Consider the following 24679-nt stretch of genomic DNA (forward strand, 5'->3'; position numbering starts at 1 on the left):
AAAACGTTTGGAGACACATCAGGGACGTTTAGTTTCACGTTTGGGAACGTTAAATGTTAACCCTTTCTTTACCGCAGTACGCTCCGCCGAAGTGACGCTACTTAACCGGGCATGGAGGTAGGATGACATTTGAATTTTCTCATTCAAGTGTTAAAAGATTATACTGGTATATTAATTAAAAATTGAAGTTAAGATAATTATTAGTAATTTATTTGGATGCGATAAATCTTGAAAAAAGGTATCTACACCCCGACATTATAATTTTTACGTTCATATTTAGATTTGCACTGCTAACAACGCTCCTACTTCGATTTATTCCTACTGATTTTTAAATTGAAAAGTAAAATTTCTTTCGGTCAAACTTAGTAGATTATTATTGCGGTAATGCTTTTTCATGTTTTTAATTTTAGTTTCCAAATATATACTGTACTTTCGAAAAATTGTTTTCGAGTAAAGGCGCGTTCAATAATATGATTGCACCCTTAGAGCATGGTTGCACAGACTTATTAAGACTAGGGGCCACTCGGGCAAATTATAAACTGATGGCGGGCCGGCTGCTAGAAGTATAGGTAATAATTTTTTTTTTATTTTATTCTGGAATAGAATTCAATATTTTTCGAATGTACGAGAGTATTATTTTTGCTGTCGGCGGGCCGCGGTCTGTGCATCCATGCCTTAGAGGAATAAATTCAATAACAATGCAATATAAGGAACGGCAAATGGATGCCGGCTCACTCCGGCGCTGGTAACGAAAGGGTTAAGTGGACGAGAAAGTCGCTACATAGTGTTATGTTGCACTTTAGGTTTTATTCGAAGTATGTCGTCTGCCAACAGACTATGTTGTCTCTGCTTAAAAAGTTGCTGTAGCGTCTGTTGGGACTTGAGGGTCAGCAATAGGTATATATATATATACAATAATACCCCGCTTTACGCGACCCCGTTAGACGCGGTTTCACTATAACGCGAATTGCAAATTCCGCGCTCAAATGCCTCGAATTACGCGAAAGAGTGCATATAAATATAATGTAGTCATCAACTTCTCTATGGTGTCTTGACCATCTGTTAAACAATTAAAAACAGTGTTGGGTGTTATGAACGTATTTTACAAGAACGTAAACAAAACGTTACCCAAAAGACAATATATGTATTTTTCCGTAAAAAATTAGAGTATGTATTGCATAAAGTGTTCCTAGAATTAAAGTGATTGATTAAAATGATTTGTATTTTTTTATAATAATTTTTGACTATGTTTAACCATAAACCTCATTATACGCGAATTTCAGTTAACGCGATTTTTTTTGGAACGTATCCCTCGCGTAAAGCGGGGTATTACTGTATATATATATATATATATATATATATGACAGCTACAACTTTGTCTTGATGTACCAACAAAAAGGTTTTATGTATCAATTCACGTCAAAACTATGTTTAAGGCCCCTACCCGACAACTTTCTAAGACCTCACATATCATAACAGCTAAGGCTAAAATGCAATTAAAACGTTTTCAAGTAATATTACTAATGCAATATCTTAAGTGTTATTAATTTTACAATGGATATTTATTATCTATAAGTCGCTTAGACACTTCGAACTGTTAAAACTTGACTTAACAATGTGTTATATTGAAAATAAATATTATAGAATAATTACTTTATTAATCTAATAGATTCAGGCGTTACCTTGCGGAAGTCCATCCTAGCTAAGAAAGGGACTATTATATAGCTATAACTAGGCTTACCATAATTACGAAGAGCCAAACCGGGACGCCGAAGAGAAAGAGGCTCATTTTCATTTTGCTTTTCGCTTAATTTGTGTTTTTCATATTTCAAATTATATTTTTTATTAAAAAGAAAATTTTTATTAAGAAGAAAAAGAGACCTGCTTTTTCGATTTCACTCCAGTTGAGCTCATTTTTCAAACAGATCCACACAAAATCTTCAGCTCCGTCGAAGCTCTTTTCCCACAATGTTAAATACAATATGCAGCGCTCATAAAAAGCGTGAACGTCACTCATGAAGTTTTCGACATTTATGGACTCTTTCAATTTATTTAGCAAGAGTTGTTTAGCTGCTTGTGGAAGAAATTTGTTTTCCATCCTGTTTTGAAGAATGGTTTTTAACTTTGCCAACTCCTCACCTACATCTGTCGCCGTTAAGTTAGTCTCTGTTAGGTGCTGTTCAAGTTTGACCGGGACGCTAATGCAGACCGGTCGGGACAGGAATCTCAAACCGGGGCGTATGGTAAGCCTAGCTATAACAAATTAATAATAAAAAATCACTCACGTGACAGCGGTAGTGGGGGGGAGGTAGCATATAAATGGCAGAGCGGTGACGGACGGTGCTCGCGAATTTCGGATCCGCCTAATATCGCCATCGACGGAGCACTCTCGATGGTTGGCACTGGTCGGTGTAACATATCCTGAGGATGCCCCGTGGAGGGGTGAAACACGTGTAGAGTAGATTAACAGTGGTAGTTGTGTTTCGCATTGTTTGCCGCACTCGCATTTATCAGCGTGCTGGCGGGCGGTGCAGTTCATTGCACGACTACTGCTGCATAGCGGAAGTAGCTATATATTAGTCCCTTTCTTAACTGTATTAATCATTTAATGTATTTATACGCAATTACCGTGCAGAGTTGAGTCACTGCCTGAAGACGTATCCGATCTTCCTTCGTCGTGTTTATTTTATATATTTTTTTTACACTTTTTCTGTACACCATAGATAATAACTAAAAAAATTAAACATTTATATAGAAGTACAAAAGGCGGTCTTATCAACAACCTTTGGATGGAGATGGGAGACATGAAGGAGAGGGCAGTTTAGGGTGTAGTTTGCGTTTTACACGTTTATCAATCGGAGGAGATTAATCACCGGAGCACGATGTCGAGGGTGATGATAGCCAAGATTGATTGAGACACTCTTGTGGGATTCTTCCTAGGGCCTAGGTCTTGGAGGTAATAACAACACGAAATCCGAAGAAGCCATCATCAAACTTAAAATTTTTATGATTTTTAAACCATGGTCAACCATTAAAAATCATCAGCCAATCACAAGTCGAGAAGTATTGTTGTGCGCTCACTATCGGCCGATGTATATATAGAGTTACATTTCTGTGGGATTCCCCTTTTCGATGCGCCGCTAACTTTGATGTAAAAGCGTTGGAGCGTGGGCAACACTTTGGAACTTAAATTAGATGATATTCATAATATTGACATTATTACAGTTATTAAATGAATTTTGAAAATATAAATACGAATAAATAAAATTACAGTGTCTGTTTGTTGTATTAAAATATCCACTTTTTACTGTAGGCATATGAATACAGTGTATATTCCAAAATTGATTTTTTTATCATCTCGTTTTTTAAAATAACGGATTCGGCTTCGTAGAGCATTATCTCTGTCTCACACTACCTTTGTGACGTTTTGTGAGTCGTGTGACAGAGATAACGCTCTACGAAGCTGAAATTAGCTGTTTCTTTCCAAAGGTCGATGTGCGCTAATAGCAATATATATTTAATGCCGAATACTGTGCTCGGTTTTCGGAGAAAGGCGTGAACCTTTTCTCCGAAGACATTTTAGCTGAATCAATCAATCAATATTATAGTTGGGTTGAATTTGAAACTTTTAAAGTAACAGTCGCTAAACTTTTTAAAATTTTATCTCCTACATTAATTGGTGAAGTTAAGGCAACATTTTAGTTTTTTACTATCAAAAGCCTCTAAATTTTCACCACCACACCCACGAATTGTAAACCCCATTGTTCTTCTCACACCGATGTAGACCCTTAAACTCCTGGGGATCCACCTCGACCACTAGGAACCAGGAAATATAAAACGTCACGCAAAGGAATTATTTCACATACGTTGCATATTCTGTTAATCACGGAATGTTTTGATATATAGTCAACCTCGTCCCAACTTATTGACAATGAGACCACAAATAATTTATTTTTATTTTTATTGAACTTATATCTACAAAACCACACACAACCGCAAAAGAACACAATAATATATAAAGTACTTATTAATCTATGTAACTCAAGATCAAATCACATTTTTAAGTTATTCTCAATAATGCAGTCATGAAATCAATCAAGACATAAATAAGTACCGCAGAACCAAGGCCACCTACCTAGATCAAAGTTCATCTGAAGTGGCAATGGTTGGAGCACATCAGTCATGTAACTGACGCTGGTTGGAAGGGGAAACCCCACTAGGTTGACCGAAGACATAGTCCAGGTCACGAGAAGTTGGATGCGGCCAGTGCAGGGCCTCTCATCATGGCAATCTTCGAGGGAGGTTTATGGATTAGGAGTCTATCTGATATGATCATAGCATTCTACGACTAAACTCAAAGTCACTAAGTTTTCTACAACTTTTCATATAGAAAGAAGACAATGTAAAACTTATTTCCACATGTATAACTAATGTAACTAATTGTTATCGTTCAAACAGTACCTTAATAGAAAGCAACGTTCACAGTGACCAGCTAAAGGTGTTCTTTCAAACACAGCAATGTGGAAGACGGACAATATACAATTATTTGTAAAAACATTATCAGAAAAATTTTTTTGCAATATGGGTTGCTACGCTGTGACTCCTTAGAAGATACACTTTGGGAATGATGTGTTTACCTTCATGCCATTGCTATGTTTAAAATTATGTAACTTTATATTATTTAACAAAAGATACATGGCCTCGCAGAGTCCCTTCATCTGTTTATCTCAAGTCTGAGACCTTCGAACAGATGTTAGACTCAACTTGACCTTAACAAGGTATGTATCCTATATTGAATAAGAATTTTTAAGCAACTGGACTATGTAGTATGGTCTAATCCCAGTGATTAGTAAAAGCCTTCATCATCAGAGTGCGTCGGGGCGGAGTCCCAGGACGGCGGCGCTGCGGCGAGCAACGCGGGAGGTGCTTCGCCCCCACGTACCCGAAGCGCATATACCGCCGCCTCCACCTTCTCCACGTTGCGACGTGTCGTGTTTAGCTTCTTCATCAGGTCACGACTGCAGCCCGTCACTCCTAATGGTTCCACAAAATATAACTAGATTATACATGATTATTTATAGGTAAAAAGCTTTGAAATGATCATCTTGTATAGAAATTCTATTTGAACGAACCAATAATTTCTGGCTGTATATATTCTTCAGGAACATATTTGATAATTAAAAATGCTTTTTCTTACTATATTATCTTTACATTATTCATTATTTCTGAATCTAATTCAGAATCAACTGTTTAAATCTTTTACACCTATAACAACTTGTACATAAAAAATATACATTTCTTTTGCGGAGTAAGCAATTTTTGATGACTTAGACTATGAAATTTTGTGAATATAAACTATAGAATCATCTCAGCAAACAAATGAACAAACTATTTAGGTGTTGTACACAGTCCTCTGTGCAGAAGGTAAACCTGGAAGAGGACAAGACTGTTACAGGTCTAAGCCCAATGCAAAATGAGTGCATTGCCGCTTTGATAAAGAAGACTAGACAAGGAGACATCTCTCTTATGATGTCAGTATTTATACCCACCAACAAGAAACTTCCTGTTTTTACTCACCGAGGTAACCAGTGTATAGCTCCCTGACATTCTGACAACAATTGAAACACTCTTCACTATCACCGCTTGAAATACTATTAATGGCCCTCCTCATAAGTTCTCCTGTCAAGTCAGCTATGCCAAGCATGTAGTCATTCTGCGTAAGCATAGTCACAACTATCCTCTCCGCATCATTCTCAACCTGAACTGCATATGTAAGCTCTTCTTGCACCGCAGACCATGTTATGATGCTCTGGCTCTCTATCAACGAGCACAAAGTCCTCGCTTCAATAAACTCCTGGAAACCAGCAGTAACAGCTCGTGAATGTAGATAAGCTGGTACTTTCTCTAACTCTAATCCAATTGTCTTAATTGGGCCTTTTGTTAGTTTTTGGAGCCTTTCATTGGCCTCTGTGACAGCTTTTTCACATGTTTCTTTACTATAAACGAAATTTTATTTATTTATTTGAAATACACCAAGAGCCAGGAGAAACAGGTATTGGTAGGACCCTCACTAATTAAACCAATGGTATGGTTATTATTGTAAGAAGTGGTTGGATGAAACGGTGCTAGACCAAACATTGTGACTGTCTTTGGCGTCGCCTATGCCTTACAGTGGGCATCTACATTTGACATATACTTGAAATTAATTGACACTTGCGGATGCAAAGTTTTTTAACCTATTCACTAAATGTGGCAGTAAATTGCTTCAGCATTGATGTAACTTTGTAGTGATCACTTTCAAACATTAGAAGAATGCCAAAATAGACCGATGCCGTTAAAACTAGACTTTGTGTGCTGTAACTTGGTGCCTGTCAGTGACAGGAATGAATTTTTTTAAATGATAAATGAAATATTATTGTTTATGATCCAGTGCAAGCATTTTGAACTGTATTTTAAGGTGATTCGGTATATTGTAGCCTACTTTACTTCGGGCAGACCTGACCCGTTCACACCTGGGGAGTTCCGACAGATATGTCCATAGGCAGTTGGCAGATTAATGGTATCCTTTAGAAAAACCCACAAGAAATTTATGTAAAAATAAATGTTTTTATGCCAGTAATAAGAGAAACTTATTAACCTTTATTATTACTTAAAAATTCTTTATATTGTGGTTGGTTTTTTTATTAGTTTCATTGATGATTTTTATTCATTTGTTTAACACAAGAAAAAGTTCCTCATATCTATATTACTTATGTCATATTTAAACATACCGTATATAAATTGACTATTTATTTATTAAGGCCATTTCCAACAGATTCTATTGTAAATCTCTGACAGAGCCCTATATCCAGCAACGGACATTCCACGGCTAAAATGATGATGATTACATCCATTCATTAGCACTATGTTATAAACATATTAAGACGCCCAAATAGATGAGAAAAACTATACAAGTAATTTTTTTTAATAAAGTAAAATTAATCAATCCTTGCTATTTAATCTGACTTAAAATATGTACCAATTTTTTAAGTTACTTTAAACTCTGTTCAGGAATTAAAACACGAGGACTTCATTTAGTTTTTCAGTTTATACTCACGTAATGGCTGAATGGAGCAAGAAAATGATTCTCTTGCTTTCAATGGTGATATCCCTGGACAATTTCACGAGACGTTCGTGTAGGTCTTGGCGCTCATTAAGCTTTAGCGCCGCAGCCTTAAACATTGCCAATACCGGGCTATCAGACGCCAGGGAAACCACTGTTTCTTTAGCCACCGAAGATAATGTATGATGATTATGTCGTCGGTTATTCTGATATTTACCTGAAAATTATTTAATAGGAACATATATATTAAGAATTTAAATTTCCATCATGAACGAAAACTAAACTTGTAAAAGGAGTGCGAGAATATGCATTAATTTCGATACCTCTTCCAGACATCTTGTATATCAGTAATGTAATTACGACGCAAATATAATGTTATATTGTGTTACTTATCGTTTTTCATTCAAGAAAACGTTTTACGTGTTTTATTTAACTATTTACTTCAAACACAGAAAATTGACGTAAACAACGTTGAGTGACGTCTATAGTTTCAAGTTCTGTTATCGATAATATTTAGCATCGATGCGTTAATAGTAATATATTTTAGAGTGAACACTTTATAGAGGAAAATTATAAATAAGAAGAAATTGGTAAAATAAATTAAAGCTTTTTGCTGACAAATAAGCTATACATTAGCCTTTAACCGTTAAACGAAGTTTAGATAACGGCGGTTCAATTTAACAAAATTATAATAATTTGTGGATGTACTAAAACTAAATCTGATAAGGACAAGGAGAGCCATTTTTAAATGAGTTAGCTACTTTTTAAAATTATTAGCACTTATAAACTAAAACAAAGGTATTTTTCTTTATATTTATTTCGATTAAATGCGCGATAAGATGATTTAATCGATAATTTACTTTACACTCTGAACGAAACATTGAACTGTCAAATATCAAGTCGACCAATTGTCACTACATTATTTATTGCGGTGGGTGATATTTCCAATTGGAATATTGTTTTATAATACAAAATATCAGAAACACAATTTGAAAATATGAATAACAATAAACCGGATTTATTATAAATTTACAGGAATTCGCGTCGACTGACCAGAGTCCGCGGATTGATCTTGCTTACTCGAGCTTAACGGATACCACAAACTTTATTATATTTTTGCTGTTTCCATATAACATTGGTATGAAAATTATTTTACTTTAAGAAATATTAGTGGCTCATTAATATTTATTAACGAATTTGTCATTTTCAGGGCTTCAGGATGTCTCAGACGCTAACTTTTGGTGACTCATGCGCCCCGATAACATGCCACGCTTGGAATAAGGATAGGACTCGTAAGTTTTCTTGTTAATATACTATTAAAGTCTCGTTTAAATCTGTGTAAATAAGATACTGACATGTAAACTTGAAGGATTTGGAGAGACCACCTTCGGGAAAGTACAGCGTCGGACTTCCACTCTTAATGTAGACAGACGACCTTGTTATGGCCGAATCCTGGTCCTATTTGAAATTTATGGGGAAGGCTTATGTCTAGTAGTGAACAACTGACTAACTAACTGTGAAGACTTACAATGAGCTAATTGTCCGCTTGGCTGGATTATGACATAGTCATGGTCTTTCATCAGAGTACCTTGTAATTTCTGGAAACAGAAGTTTGTTTCTACAGGGTTGATGTCTTTTAAATATATAAACCCTATCATAATCAATTACTTGGGCTATCCACTACTTAGTCTGTTAAAGCATACATTTTATATTATAACAATTGTAATGTGAGAAGGTATTGACATAATTATTCTTCTTTACCCTGGTCATAACTTTATGCTATACATTGTTCTTATATGTATGTTGTCAAAGTATGTCCAAATTCTTGTTATTGATTGCAAAGATGCCTGCCTGCTTAATATTGCCCATTTGGAGAATGGTACATTAGAAACTACAAAGAAATCTATAAGATATACACCTGACTGCACATTTTTAGTATTGAAGCAATATAAGGACTTTTAAGCTCATAGTCACTAGCGCATCTGTGTGATCCAGTGGTGAACCAGACTTTGCTGTACACAATTACTTGCTGTCCCATATTTAGACGGCTTGCAAAGTGGAAATGGATAGGAGCATTGCTTGTGGTGACATCACTTCCCTTTTGGAAGAGAAGAAGATCCGCCACACTTTCTTGCGGTTTTGTTGCAGGGTGGTGGGTGACATAATTAGGCATAAGTAAGAGAGGGACTAATATATAGTTACGTTCCCTATGCAACAGTAGTCGTGCAAAGAAGTGCACCGCCTGCCAGCCCGCTGATAAATGTGCATGCGGTAAACAATGCGAAACACAACTACCACTGTTAATCTACTCTACACATGTTTCACCCCTCCACTGGGCATCCTCAGGAGTAATGTTACACTGACCAGTGCCAAGCATAGCGGAATTAGCTTTATATTAGTCCCTTTCTTACTTAGGATTTAGGATAGACTTCCGCAAAGTAATGCCTGAATCTATTAGATAATTAGGCATAACAAAATCATGTAACAAGAAGTGTGGCGAGCGATGTAGGTGAACGCTGTATGCTAAATGATATAAATATGAAGGATGGAAGAGGGAACAAAGAGAAATCGTGAAGAATGAGAGGGGGAAGGTGAAAGTAGGAGAGTGTATATTCCTGTCCCGAGAATAAGAAAGGAGAATTGTTATGTTTACAAAAAAAGAGAAAAAAAAACAAGAGCTTGGCAGTGTAACAATTGTGGTATGTAGAGGCTCAAGCCGAGCCATCCTAAGGATCCCTCAAGCAATCTTGAGGTTTTAGGTGAAGCTCCATCAGTGCCTAAGCCTCTCGTAACTTCAGAATTTGTAAATGCACTTTTTTAGGTATACTTCTATATGTAAAAAGTAGATATTATGACCGCCTTCAACAAAGAGTATAATTTATTCATTATTTACAATTGTTACTTTATGAAAAAAAATTAAACTTATCCGCTCTCATGTTCAATTAAATATAAAACCAAGACTACAATAAATAACTGAATAATTAATGTAATACTGTGATCAAAAGATATGGTGAATTTGTTTATAAAATGTAATTTTTATTTTTATTCTTTCAAATCAATTTTAACCCCTCTACAAATTAATCCTCATTCTATAAAAGCTTTTCTGGTCCTAAAAACAGTCGGAGCAGTCTTTTTCAGTACACCAATACCTCACTCTGCGACCTGTCAAAAAAAACACGACATAAAGTGAATTAAGATTTTATATAGCGTAAATTGCGTTGATTTTTAGTCAGAAAGAGAATCCCCGAATATTAATGGCATGGAGAAATTGTAAAATGTTGCCATTTTTGACAAAAAAAAATTTAAAACTCGAACACAAAAAGTATTGGTGTAAAGCCTTCAAGAACTTCAATTTAGTTTTTATCCCCATAGGAACAGTTTTACCTGTATTAGTAGGGAACTGTGTTTGCTACCTAAAACATTGTTATAAAATATGTTTAATAAATTTTAGAAATCGCGTTCTCACCAAACAACAATGAAGTCCACATCTACCAGAAAGAGGGGAATGATTGGAAGCAAACCAATAACCTGGTGGAACACGACCTTCGCGTGATGGGCATCGACTGGGCGCCCAACACTAACCGGATTGTCACCTGCTCCGTCGACCGAAACGCGTACGTGTGGACGCAGGGCGACGACGGCAAGTGGACCACCACCCTCGTCCTCCTGCGTATCAACAGAGCGGCCACCTGCGTCAAGTGGTCACCCATGGAAAACAAGTTCGCTGTTGGCTCTGGTGCCAGGTTAATCTCCATCTGCTACTTTGAGAAGGAAAACAACTGGTGGGTGTCCAAACATATCAAGAAGCCCATCCGTTCCACTGTCACCACTTTGGACTGGCATCCAAATAACATACTTCTAGTTGCCGGGTCTGCTGACTTCAAAGTCAGAGTGTTCTCTGCATATATTAAAGATATCGAAGACCAACCTGGTCCAAATGTTTGGGGCTCTAAGTTACCGCTAGGACAGTTATTGGCAGAGTTCCCGAACTCGCCGTCTGGTGGTGGGTGGGTGCACAGCGTCTCATTCTCTGCCGACGGTAACAAAGTTGCTTGGGTCGGCCATGACAGCTCCATCAACATTGCAGACGCGACTCAAGGGAAGGCGGTGATCAAACTTAAGACTGAATATTTGCCATTTCTGGGATGCAATTGGGTCTCCAACAACTCCCTTTTGGTGGCGGGTCATAGTTGCATTCCTTTATTGTATTGTCACGACGGTGATGAGATACGCTTTGTAGCCAAGCTGGATAATACTCAAAGGAGGGAATCAGGAGGGTTGTCGGCCATGAAGAAGTTCCAGTCCTTGGACCGTCAAGCTCGTATTGAAACCAGTGACACTTACCTGGATTCCATCCATCAAAACGCCATCACATGCATTAGCCTATATAAAGGAACTAAAGCGAATGCTAAAAAGTTCAGCACCTCTGGCTTGGACGGGCAACTGGTCATTTGGGACTTGGATTCCTTGGAGAAGTCCATTGAGGGGCTCAAGATTGTTTAAATAATACACTCCATTTATTACTTTTCGTTTATTATATAAGGGATAATATAGTTTGCGTGCGAGCTCTGAAATCACTCAATAGGTAAAATATGGTAAAGAGGAAAGCCGTGAGAAATCACAGTATAATCAGTCTAGCAAGGAAACGAAACTCGAAGCGGTCAACGGTGAGTGAATTCAGCTCCCCGAACGTTAAAACTTTCAAATATACAGAATAAACTATAATTTATATATAGATACAATGTCTGATTTATACAATTTAATTTTAAAACTTTGTTAGATCAAATAATTTATATAAATTAAAATAATAACACTACCACGCACTATGTATATTAGATCACTTTTAATACTACTGAAGTACGGACTGCTGTCAATGTTACATTAAAATTTAATGAATCAACAATTTGTTTTTGTCGACCTGAGCACTTGCAACCCCGGCACTCGGGGAATACCCGGTCTCACGAATGCTTTTTTTTATTTTAACAATTAACATCAAAGTCATACTTTAACCTACGAAACTATAAGGCCATTCTGTTTGTAAATTAATATAAGCTTATTATTGCATTTTGACGATGTTGAACACGGGCCCGATGCGGATGAAGACCCGGCGCAGGACCGTGCGCAGCTCCGGCTTCAGGTCGAAGCAAGTTATCTCACACAGCAGTGGGTAGTAGCTGGATACGTGTGCCGCAAACTGGGGACAAATGTTCATATAAGATGGACCCTGGATTACTTCGTATTTTTTGAGAATTTTTAATTTGGACGATATTTATATTTATATTTTAATTTTGATGTTTATATATTAAAGATTTGTAAATTAAAGTGTTACGTTATGTGAAGCTCGCCAAACAATTAAAAAAATAAATTGGCCCATTGACTAAAAAGGTTGTTTACCTCTGGTGTACAATAGTATAGCATTTAAAACAGACCGCTACTTGTCCACTGTTCCTCAGTCACCGTTTTATGCGTTTGTTTTGTCGCTTTATTATGCTATTTAATATAAATAATATTTATAAATATTTGTTTAAGAAAAAGTTTTTATGTTTTAATTTGATTTAAATTTTCATACATAAAATAAAAAATAGTGCATAAAATTTCCGCACAAAAACAGATTTAAATATATATGTTAAAAATATTAACACCTAAATAAAATGGAATAGGTTGAAAAAAATAAACAGACGATTAAGCTACTTTCATTATAAGATTGACAATCTGTATTTACTATTGTGTATTTGTATTTAAATTTAGAACAATAGACATATATATACTATAAGTTGACACTGGCGTCTAAACATAACGTGTCTAGACGCCATTTTTGCCATTGACTAAGTAATAATTAATTTTACTCACTTATGTTATCTATGTTACTAAAAGTCATTTTGATTCATTACAACCATAATTATTCTAGTCAAGTAAGTTTTTTTTTAATAACATTAGGACAAAACTGTAGATTCTTTTGTGTTCGTCGTATTCGTGTTTACAGATAATAAAAATTAAAAATCTATAATAAATTTGATAAATGGTAATTATGTATGCCAAAATAATTTTAAAAATTTTCTTAATATAAACGAAGGTATTAAAGAAACCTAAAAAGTATATCGTGGTATTGTTATGCAATACAGGTAACTTCCGATGCGCATAGATGACGAATTGCATACAAATTACAATTTTTGATGTTCATACAAGACAACCATTGTTTCTTTAAACATGATGTCATAGACAAAGTAATATTTTTAACAGATGTAAAAGTTTTAAAGGGCTGAATGTATAGCTCTTCGTCTTTGAAAATAAACGCCTGCAAGGTATAGGCCTCCTCCCCCCCGAAATATCACCAGCCGTGGGGGCTTACCCGCGCTGCGCGAGAATTTTCAACGGTTGCACGATTCATGTACCCTGTTGTTACTTCAGACAAGTAATATTTCAAGCTACAGCATTGATCTCAGATCTTTTGCGAATCTAGTAATTTCTGGTTGGATCTCGCAGCGAATCTCCGAGTATATATATATTATTTGTCCGCAAAAAGCTTCAAACTTTTACAGCTATTTCTAATCCACCGATATAAAGTGGTCACTTTGATAAATGTGTTATACTATTATTTATCTATGGAAACGCGACAGGCCAAAAACCTTTAGCTGTATAGTCTGTACGGACAGATAGTAAACAATAATTAATTTTAATATAAAGTAATCTGAATTTTGAAAACGATTTTTCTTACTAGATTATCAGTCCGTTAATTATAATTTTTAAAACAAAAAAAGTTTCGGAAATCACCCCGGTAATGCTTTTATCACTAATAGATAAACCAGTGCGAGTCAATGTCATTAATGAGAAATTTAACTGTACATACCCTTTCATCTGGCATCTTCAGTATCCGTGTGAGGATCAGGAGCAGGATGGATGTCCAGGCGTCTCTGTGGGCTTCGTTGGTCAACCCAACGAAATACTCCAGCGCTTCGCAACAGATGTTGATCAAGCTGGTCTGTACGGCCGGCCAGTGATTCCTTCTCGCCTCGTCGCTGTACATCTTGAACAGGATCCGCATGACGCAGGCGAGGGACTGAGTCTCTTGCTTCAGCATGTTGGGTTTCACGGACCCTTTGAAGTTAGCCTTCCACAGCACGTTGCGCTGGGCGTTATTCGTGTTGAAGATCTTTGCGAACCGATGGCTGCACATTAAGCATTCAACGAGGCGAAGTAGATGCGGCGAGCTGAGGAGTCTATACATGCCCTGTTCTTCGCGCTGGCACTCCTGCTCTGTTCCAGGAGTACCGCCAGTCAACTCAGCAGCAGCGAGCGCCAGAGTCTCCGCGTCCTCTTTTCTCGATGTCGCAGGATAAAACACAATGTTGTCGATCGTTTGAATCAGCTCGAGTTGCACCACACATTTGATCAGCAGGCTGTTGAAGACCCGGTTGGACGATTTCGCTTCATCACCCATTTGCGGCTTCTTCAATATCCCGTGACGGACGTGAGGTGCTTCGCTATCGTCGTTTTCATCTGGTTTCCATGTCAGCAATGTAGTTGGTAAGGTACTGTTAAATATATCCAGCATTATCTGACAGGTTTTGCTCCAGGTATCTTCGCTGAATTTCATCCCGTTCGATATGACTAGATTTTCCAAGCAGTTGGTGCCGGAGCGCGCCAACTGTTCATTGTCCTGCTGAACGCACCAATGCAGCTGGGCGTACAGCTGTTCGAGCAGAAGAGAGCCCAAGATGTCGAAGTACTGCGTGAAGACATCTACAATAGCGTACAGAGCGTGGTTGCACGTTGTGGTCATCCACTCGTTCTTCTCCAACTGGTGCTCTGGCAATTTCATATTGTCAAAGATCCTGAACAAAATATTGAACAGGTCTCTCCACCAATGCGGACGGAATGAATCGCCGTGTGTCTTTATAATCTCAAACAGGACCGTGAGCCCTCTGGTACGAACGTCCAGCTTACAACGGCTTACGACGCACGACAACGAGAATAATAATGGGAACCACCCTCTGAGCCAAACTCTGTCTTCTTCCGGGGCCCCTTGTTCACCTTCAAGTCCCGCGTGCTCGACGAATAGCTGCGGCGATGCTCCCACAGCCGTCGCACAGGATCTTACCAGTCTTATAGCTTCCATGGAAGTGTCAGGAAACTTCGCGTTACAAGCAAACTCTGACAGACATTTGACGGCATCTTGAAATGAATCTATCATGGCCGGGAATTGCTTTTCATATAACTCTGATATAATTTTCCCGGTCGTTTGGAATGCTAAGTCGACGATGGCCTCGTCTTGGTCACTCGCCGCTAAATGGAATACTGAGAATATATTCTTCCAACCAGACTTTATATTCGGGGCTTGAGAGTTCACCATCTGTGCGATACATCTGACTACCATGTCTCTTATGGTCGGAGAACTGTTCTTCTTCATTATATGTTCGAAAGGCCTCAAGAAGTCCTTCTGGAACTTGAAATTAGCAAACTCTCCTTTTTCAATAAACTTCATCGATAATTGCCTCAGGGAGTCAACGGCGAAAAAGGCGATGTCTTCATTGCTGCTGCAGCCCACTTTGTTGAAATGATCACCAAGCACTTGCCAAATGCGCGACCACTGAAGCCTGATTCTGCCCATGTTGTAGTAGGATATCTCAACTATCTTCTGAAGTGAGAACATTCGAGGATTAGTCGGATGACTCAGCTCATCTATGGACACTTGACAGAGAGCTTTCACGAAATCAACAATCGCATCACCGTCGAGTCTCGTAGAACCTGTGAAAATTCTGTCAACGGCGACTACGACACTCTGCGAGCTGGTCTCTCCAATGTGCTCCTTAACACTAGGGTCTAAAGCCATCAGACTGAACTTTAATGAATCCGGCTGTGGTTTGATACCAGATCCCGATAAGAATTGAGGACGGACTCCTGTTCCTATGAGCTGAGCTAGCTCTAGTTGGGAAATACACTTGACGACGTCCAACCAACTGCTTCCCAGATAATTTCCGTCTGTGTGTGCTACTGTGATCAAAGTTTTAATGGTGTCAATGTTCTTTGCTTTCATTTCGGTGATGGGGGAATTGGCCGTGAGAAGAGTGAACCGCGCGAGGGCTTGTACGTAAGCGTCTCGTTCTAAGCTCATGTGGAAAATGCATGCGATGCGGATCGCGCATCTGATTCCATCCAAACATAGGGAAGCAATCTCTGTGTCGTCACAATCCTGAAGACCCACGGCGAATGCGGCGAGGAATGGTGTCCACGCCATCTTGAACATGGGACGCACGTGCTCCACATGTTTCGCGGTCGTAAATGGTGTTTGCACGTGAGAAACGGATTCCATCAGATTTTTAGCGGCCGTCGATATCTGTTCCATCTCCATATTCCATATGAGTTTACGTTTCTTCTCATTAGCTATCATGTGCTTGCCAGGTTTGGACGTGTTTTTCATTTTGATCTCATGTCCGGCGATTTCGTCGTAAATCTGCGACAAATATTCCCGCGGCAGATCGTTGTTGTCGCTTATTCCGCTGTTCAGTTTGATGTATTGTTCTTTTGTCATTTTATTCTTTACTTGCGGCGAATGCAAATCGGTTGTTAGCATTATTATGGAAAATGCTAATACGTAGACGGTGTCCGCGCTCATGAATAGCGTATTGGTTGGATTGCATTCGCAGTACCGTGCGGCGAATTTTTCCATAAGTCTGTCTATCTTTTGCGCTTCACCGGGCAACCTGAATCCTTCGAGGAAATGTCTTAAAGCCGCTACAATATCCATGTTAGAGAAATCAGTAGAATCCACATACGCGTACATAACTTCTTTGGAATGATCGTCGTTCTCGCCTAAGTATTCTCCTATAAATATTTTATCAATTCTCTCGTCTGTTAACAACCATTCCGCTATTTCTTTTGTAGATGTACCCAATAATCCCTGTTCTTGTAAAAAGGCAACACCTTTTTTGGGCTTCCTATTAAACAGATCGATTCCTGTTTCCCAAACTTCTTTCTGTTGTTTCAGGACTTCGAATTGTTCTGGAGAATCTAAAGTTTCTCTGTTTCCAATGTTGCTAGAACTTGTTGAGATCAAACTTAAACTGGATCCTCCATGGGATTTGATACTTTGATGATCGGAATCTTCTTTTGCTGTCCTTTCACCCAAAGTTGTTTGCATGTTAGGATTGATGTACAACTCCTTACTCCATTCCACCATGCACTTTAATATTGAAACTAAACACTCTAAACCCCTGATACGCATGGATTTCTCTTGATTTGGTGTAGCTCCTAATTCTAACGCCTGTCTACCTTGGGCAATTTTAGACACGTCGTTGACTAATCTTTGAAATAGATTTGCAGCTGATAGATCACAATCGTAGTTTACATAAATATCTACAACGCTTTGGGCATCGCCACAAATTCTCGTTAAAGCTTGTATTACCATCCACTTGTGTTCAAATGATGAACTCGATGTTTCTAATATGTTCATAAAAATCTCCTTAAAGAACACTTCAATTTGCTTCTTAAGGTGAACTTTGAAATTTTGAAGAAGGGCCAAGAAAATTGCCAACGAAAGTTCGAAGACCTCGGGGACAGAGCTAACGCCGTTTTTAGACAAAGCAACGCATAGATATTGTTTGATTGCGGTTATGAACATTTCGTTGTTACGAAACACAGGTCCTGCGTTTTGAAGGATAGACAGTAGTAAATGTAGAGATAAAATTTTAGATCTAAGCTCGTGAGACTTAGGATCGGGCGTACCTTCAGGCAGGGGCTTCATAGAGAGCTTGCACAGCGCTCTAAAAACAAGGAATGCGTCTTTCTGCAGTACATGTGTGAATTTAGCCGTGACGGAGTTGTCATTTTCTGACGCTACATCTACGCTCTCTTGTGAAGGTATTCTATTGATGGAAGGCTCGTCGTGTATTTCATCATTACCCTCGTGGGATATGCTGACACTCTCTTGAGAATCTGATGGGTTTTCATTATTATCTGGTACATTTTGACTGGTCTCATCCTCTGATTTCTTTGATGCTATTGTTATGGCGTTGTCAATCACAGAATCAACTATTTGTTTTGCTATCAATTTAGCTTCCAGTACTTCATCTACAGGTTCTTCTGGAGCAGGACTATCTTTTTGTTCGTTTACATTATTAGTAATTGTCTCATTACTCACAACATTGCCATTGGGAATTTTTGCATGTGTTTCATTGGCACTGGCCTCTGATTCTAATGCTTGGTTTTCCATTTTTGTGAATATAACGTTAAGCATTTGAGTTAGTGTGGCCCTAGCTGTAGTTTGATTTATTAGATTCTTACTAGCTAAGTATATGTTATAGCATGTTCTAACTGCTAGAAGAACTGTACCTTCATGGACTTCAACATGTTGACTTGTTATAACTGTTAAAAGTGCTTTTATTATCTGTAGCTGTACACCTTCATCAGTCTGCGGACCATTAAAGCAACTACATATTGTCTCTACAATTCTATCAATTAACAATTTTCTGGGTGTTGTCGAATCCGGAATATTTCCTGTTAAATGCCCGTAAGCAATTAGTTTCTGTAGACAATCCAGGGCTGTGACCACAATTCGTGATGCCTTGCTCTGGCATGCCAGCTCAAATGGCAAAAAGTATTTCTCAGCTGTAATAATGTTCGAGGCGTCATTTTTAGGTAGCGGTAGTGTTCCTGAAGTTGGACTCTCCGAAGACTCTGGCTGCCCTCCATTTTTAAGTTCTGTTTTAATTTCCTCTGAAAATAATGAAAACAAGTTGTATATAAATGTCGTATAATCACATTTTGTTTGAACATGTAGTTCACAGTTTAAATTTAATCATCATGCATGTAAATTATTTACGGGTCAAAAACGTGGATCTTGAAGAAGGCAGAAGATGTCAGAAGTGGACTACACCAACAGGTCTATTTTGCGAGATCTCAAAATCAAAACCAGGTTTGCTACCATCTGCCTATGTTGAATACTAAAATTCTTTGTCACTTAGGCAGGAAGGATTGACCAAAATCACTAACAACTAATGAATTAAAAATTTAGAAGGGAAACATCTAATTGGTCTCCTCCTCTCTGGTATTGTTTCATTTGTCTAGAAGAAATCTATTGAAGTATGTGGGAAGATCTATGTCCAACAGTGGATATCTTAAAACTGAAATGATGAGAGCAATAGTATAGTGTACATAGAATAAATTCATGTCACTACTTATATTATTATGTTTAGTTACAAATATATCTATAGTCAATTTATATAAATAAAAGGCTAACCATTTCTTCACCTAAAATGAAAGGCCGTTGAAAAAGAATCAACATCATGCTACTTAAGGTAACTGTTAATGTTATTGCTTACTCGCACAATTTAACTATTTTGGTTATAGAAAGTTGACAGATAAGTATACATATGGGTGGATAATAAAAGGGCCCTGTATAGTATTTTAAAGTTTACTTTGGACAATAGTTGGACAGTTGACCACCAATCCTCTACTGGGGTCTATAGCAAAGACAGGAACGGGTGAACAAGGGCCATGGATTCAAATCCCTAACCGATAATAATAGGAAGAAGATCTACCATTGTAACATTTGAAATACTATTGTGATATTGAATTGTACTTTAAAAGTATATAAATGTGTGTGTATGTATATATATATATATATATAGACAAAATGCCAATATTCAATGACAATCGTTATCTATTTTCACAGAATGAAGTGATGGTTCAAAACAAAAAAAAACTTGTTATTTATTGATTCATTGTTAAAGTATAAAAATAGAACAGTAGTCATCAAGGTTATATTAAAGTAAAAAACCACAAGCGACACTTTTTACACTGTTTATACAATTGCACCATAAAAAATTTCCATTATTTCAGCTAAAAGTGAAGTACACCCATCCCTTTTTTACGTGGTAGTTAGAAAAAAGTGTTAAAAAAAATTATATGCGACAACTTAAATTTGGGTATACGTTCCGCGATTGAAAAATTTCTAAAAATTAAAAAAAAAACAGGAATTATTTTCCAAAAATCGATATTATGAGAGTTTATAAAATAATATTGAAAAATTGAGATTAGTGTACAGCGAAAATCATATCATAACATAATCAATCAGTTCATAAATAAAAGGTAAAAAAATACAAGTTAAAATTGGAAATAAAAATAAATTTTCAACCACATACATCTATACAATACAAAAATGTTGCCATGGTAAATCAGTTATGTCATGCAAAACTGTCAGATTAGATTTAAATAAAGAATTTCGTTCATTATTAACGGCTATATATCTATTTTTTTTTTTTTATTAAAATCTTGATTAAGGCACTAATATATCTAATGGAAATAAACTGACGGACGATTTTTTTACGTATCTATAATGAGAGGGTTACGGTTTTTTTTTTATTATTAGGATCTATTACAAATACATTAACATCCGTGCCTTTATTTTTACATTTACATTCGTATTTCTTATTTTGTGGTCACGTAAAAAAATAACTCTTAGTATATTATAAGGACGCCCTAACAATGTCCATTTTTTAAAAACTACATTTCGTGCGACCATTTCCTCGTCCCTACTCCATATTGCCATAAAGTTTTGCGCCAGTATCTGTGCGGCGGTTGCTGTATTCGCCACATCCATGAACCTTGGGATCGCATATTGAGTCTCCTCCGTGTAATACACGTACGAGTTATTGTGACGTTATATTGCTACCACCGTATGATGGACAGTCATACAGCCTGAGTGTGTCTGTTGTTCGACAGTGATGATCGCCTCGCTCTTTAACCCCGGAGTCTAGAGGATGGTGAGCATCCTTGAACTTGTCTCTTTACCATAGCCATGGCTAATGAGAATCTATTGATCGGCTTGGGTGTGATTTTGGTACAGGGTTAGGGTATTCCCCCAATTGTATTTTGTTGCTGTATAGATAAGTTTGTGTAAGACACTGTCAAAATCAAAAGTAAAAAATTTTAGGGATACATGCACTATAAATTTTTTGAAAAAAAAAAAATATAGTTTTTGGCGAACCAAGTATTTCAAAATCTTGTAAAAAAGAGTTAGGTGTATCAGTAATCAATATTGATAGACTGTAAATGAAATCTTAAAACATAAGGATACTTACAATTTCCTTATCAAAACAATTGTACATGTTTTAACAAGATTTACATAAAACATTATTCATGCACACTCTCACATCTATAAGGTATTTCCAGAACAAAACAAATTTCATTATTCTACACACATTTTTCTTAAAACGGATTTGTCAATGTGATTTGTATGTCTTAAAAGATAATTTTCCTTATAACTTCGTGAAACACTGAGGTAACCTCTATATAATATGATGCAATAAGTTTTTTTTTGATATAATGTTAGTATTATATATCTGTGTATGTATATATAAGACATTGATGTAAAGAAAAATTAATATAGTATGTTATTTGCATATCACGACACCGGGGCATTGGTAAGCTATAATCGGGGCTTCATCACCTATATTAGGATTGCAGCTAGTTCTCATGGGGGTGACAAAACCATACATTACTACTTATGATTGATTTCTGAACACATTTAAAAGTAAATTAACAATTATTTAAACAGTTTCAGTAGAGTGTAAGGTGATGAGTGAGGATCATGTATAAGTTCCAATCAAACAAGCGACTCTCGAAGATTTAATTGTAATTACAACTGGCAATCAACATGTTAAAATAAAAAAAATAGGTAACAAAGCAAATTAAAGGTAATATCTTTTGACAGATGCCATCTTGTTAGAAGACATGTCTAAAATATATTATGTCATGAATTTACTGATATGGATATGCAAACTAGACTTGGACCAACAGACCATATATGTCACAGACTGTTTCAATTGAAAGAATAACGATTGAATGTTTTGTATGTCTTCCTATGGCAGCTAGATCTCACAGGTTATAACAATACAAAGTCCGAAATATAAGTGTGTATATTTACATTTGGCCCAACAATTTTTAACCAATAAGGACTGACAGCCAATTAAAAGTCTAAAAGTATAGCTCTCTCTTTTGTGGTTCTACATAAAGAATTATATTTTTGTGGAATTCCTCTTTTCAATGCGACAATGACTTAATATGGCTCATACAGTTTAATAAAAAATGATGCAATAGATAATGTAAACTTCGTAAAAAGGTTCACATGAGTTTCCGTCATCGAAGATAGCATTTCAAAAATTCCCTAGACAGGGTAATGTGTTCAGGTCTGACAACCAGCATAGCTGGTTTAGAAAGGCCTACTTGCAATGCATTAGTATTCAATGATCAGACTTCCCTCTCTTACCTAAACAAGTTGGAAATGCCTCCTACCAATGCTGCATTATAAGTTCATCCTAGGTGTGAACTTATGTTTGATCTTGGCTATCCTAAACCCTTCATCAGGTTATAAAGACATTTCTCTATTATTATCTCTTACTCCTACCTCCTCAAGTAACACAAAACTTGCCCCACCATCACAAGGTAAACACTATATCTACTATATTGACATCTAATATACTAACCGAAGGTGCCTTGTTTTGTCTTACAGTAACTAACATGGTTCCAGTAAAGTATATTAGTTTAAAAGTAAAAACTCAAGTTATTTCTCTAGTAGGCTGCCATGATTTTAGGATGGTTAGAATTCTGCACAATGGATTGCTGGAGTGGCTGTCACTTGAGATATATTTAACATTTCATTTCAAGGATGCTTCGGAGGTTGAAATCATGACTTATCAGGTACCATTATCAATTTATTGAAAACACTCACAGCACAATTCATAACATAAGTATGTATGATATAAGTTTATGTTATAATAATCTATCATTTCAAGCCCTAGCTTTGTACTCTATAGAAAAATTATCAAACACATATATAAATACAGATATAATAATAAAAATAGCTCAGCATTAAGGGCTGAAATTTGTCATCATAAGTCACAGGTTCAATTCCTTGGATTCAGTCGGTTTTATCTGATTTAGATTTTGTGCATCATTTATATATGATTACCATCACAAACAAGTTTCCAGAGGATGGGTGTACCACTTTGCCAAACTGCAATTGCCAACTCCCCTGCCAAGTTTGGTGATTACAGTATATCCCCTTGTAGATATCTTTGAAGGAGGCATATGCCTTGCAGTGGGCATCTATGGGCCGAAACACCAACAATTATGAATACCAGTTAGCTGATAGACGACACCCATTGTTAGGAAAAGGTCTGCAAAGATTGCTATAATGTCTGATCTTGCACTGCCTATATATTCATGAACATTATGAGGACCTACCCATATATATATATATACTGCTTAGTAAAATAGTAACATTCAACATCAACAACAATTGTATATATAAGAAAATAAACTTTATCGCATAAAAACACTGCAATATAACATCAACAATATAAAATATCAATTATTTTATTACTTAAGGTACATTATTTTTATCAATACTGATAAAATAGCTCCATCAATGTTATATTTAACTTGTAAATTACATTACAGTGTACTGTGAAAGTTACAGAAATTACATTAATCCTTAGGTTGGACTTAATGAGATACAAATGGAGATCAACTGAAAGTTGAGTGACTTTTATTCCAAAATATATAGGGTTTAAAATACAGTCATGTCATAGGAAAGTGTGTTTTAATGCCAAATTCTAATTATAATGTTATCTACAATACGTATACTAATGCATGTCTTGTGTAAGCTGATAAAAACTTAGTCTAACTACTTTTTAATGAGTTATTAGTTAATTAACTATATTAATAATGTTAAACATTTATTGATTTTAATGTCCTTGCTTTCACATATTTCCTAATAAAAACTGGGTCATTTTCTTAAAGCAGCTTAAAATGTACTTATATTCCTACCTTAAACTGTTTTATAGTGATCATAATTTATATGACAACGCAATTACGATAGAGGCTGCTTTGATAAGGTTTGAAAATCCTTCCATCATTCAAGGTCATAATACTATCGCTACTAAAGCAAAACTTGACTGTCGTAAACCTGAACTTTAACTTAATTAGTGCGCTCTATATGTAAATAGGTATATAAACTATTCGCGTGATAAGTTTTCTGTTGTTTAAATGTCAAAATGGAAATCTTACCTAGAGCCACCTCACAGGACTTTTTTAACTGATTGTGGTAGGATCTCTTGATGTCCTTATCCGCTAATATCTTTTCCAAAGCTCGAACTATAAACATTTCTTTAGTTTTCAGGTTGGTTTGCATTGTTAGTTTATATTATAATTCACTCCATTCGTATGTATCGGAGTGCGACTCAGCTGCGCGTAGCTAATGCAGGCATTTAGATTGTTATTGAGGCGCTCCTATGTTCTTTGTAGGTTTATTTCACGTGATAATGTAGCGCGATATTTGTAACATTACAATTATTTAAGCAGCGAACGATTTGCGTGTATCCATTTCAGCGAGACGGTGATTTCTCGTTTCACACCTCATCACAAACATGTCAATTGCAAAGATGCGTTCGCTTTAACTTTTACATCACAGAAAATCTTTATGGTTCATAAATTATAATTTTTTGATTAATTTTCATACCAAATAATATAAAGTGACTGTTTTTATTTTATTGTTAAAACAGTACGGAATTAGTTACA

General features: G+C 36.5%; 3 protein-coding genes across 3 annotated transcripts; 1 reads left to right on the plus strand and 2 right to left on the minus strand.

Moving 5' to 3' along the window:
- Positions 1-3981: 3981 nt before the first annotated feature.
- Trax (Translin associated factor X) lies at positions 3982-7548 on the minus strand. Its single transcript, XM_068762360.1, has 4 exons — positions 7426-7548; positions 7097-7319; positions 5578-5996; positions 3982-5034 (listed from the first exon to the last, which is right to left on the minus strand). Exons 1-4 carry the CDS (start codon positions 7436-7438, stop codon positions 4847-4849), a joined length of 843 nt encoding a protein of 280 aa, XP_068618461.1. The 5' UTR covers positions 7439-7548; the 3' UTR covers positions 3982-4846.
- Positions 7549-7976: 428 nt separating this feature from the next.
- Positions 7977-12364, plus strand: Arpc1 (Actin-related protein 2/3 complex, subunit 1A). Its single transcript, XM_068762550.1, has 4 exons — positions 7977-8033; positions 8138-8240; positions 8313-8394; positions 10554-12364. The coding sequence occupies exons 3-4, from the start codon at positions 8322-8324 to the stop codon at positions 11603-11605; spliced, it is 1125 nt and encodes a 374-aa protein (XP_068618651.1). The 5' UTR covers positions 7977-8033; positions 8138-8240; positions 8313-8321; the 3' UTR covers positions 11606-12364.
- Positions 11604-24529, minus strand: Sec71 (ADP ribosylation factor guanine nucleotide exchange factor Sec71). The gene is made up of 3 exons (XM_068762549.1): positions 24170-24529; positions 13950-18814; positions 11604-12296 (listed from the first exon to the last, which is right to left on the minus strand). Exons 1-3 carry the CDS (start codon positions 24291-24293, stop codon positions 12159-12161), a joined length of 5127 nt encoding a protein of 1708 aa, XP_068618650.1. The 5' UTR covers positions 24294-24529; the 3' UTR covers positions 11604-12158.
- Between the last annotated feature and the right edge of the window lie 150 nt (positions 24530-24679).

The sequence above is a fragment of the Battus philenor genome, unplaced genomic scaffold, assembly GCF_028537555.1.
Source record: "Battus philenor isolate CCGP_79_NKW_IND1 unplaced genomic scaffold, ilBatPhil1.0.hap1 SCAF_16, whole genome shotgun sequence".
NCBI lineage: Eukaryota > Metazoa > Arthropoda > Insecta > Lepidoptera > Papilionidae > Battus > Battus philenor.

Coding starts and splice junctions, on each gene's coding strand:
- Trax (XM_068762360.1), bottom strand. Junction 5,997..7,096: donor TTGCTCCATTCAGCCATTAC/GTGAGTATAAAC, acceptor TTTCGTTTATAG/TAAAGAAACATGTGAAAAAG. Junction 5,035..5,577: donor GCTATACACTGGTTACCTCG/GTGAGTAAAAAC, acceptor TGGAACCATTAG/GAGTGACGGGCTGCAGTCGT.
- Arpc1 (XM_068762550.1), top strand. CDS start 8,322: ATGTCTCAGACGCTAACTTTTGGTGACTCATGCGCCCCGATAACATGC. Junction 8,395..10,553: donor TTGGAATAAGGATAGGACTC/GTAAGTTTTCTT, acceptor AATAAATTTTAG/AAATCGCGTTCTCACCAAAC.
- Sec71 (XM_068762549.1), bottom strand. CDS start 24,293: ATGCAAACCAACCTGAAAACTAAAGAAATGTTTATAGTTCGAGCTTTG. Junction 18,815..24,169: donor GTCCTGTGAGGTGGCTCTAG/GTAAGATTTCCA, acceptor CATTATTTTCAG/AGGAAATTAAAACAGAACTT. Junction 12,297..13,949: donor TGAAGATGCCAGATGAAAGG/GTATGTACAGTT, acceptor ATTTGTCCCCAG/TTTGCGGCACACGTATCCAG.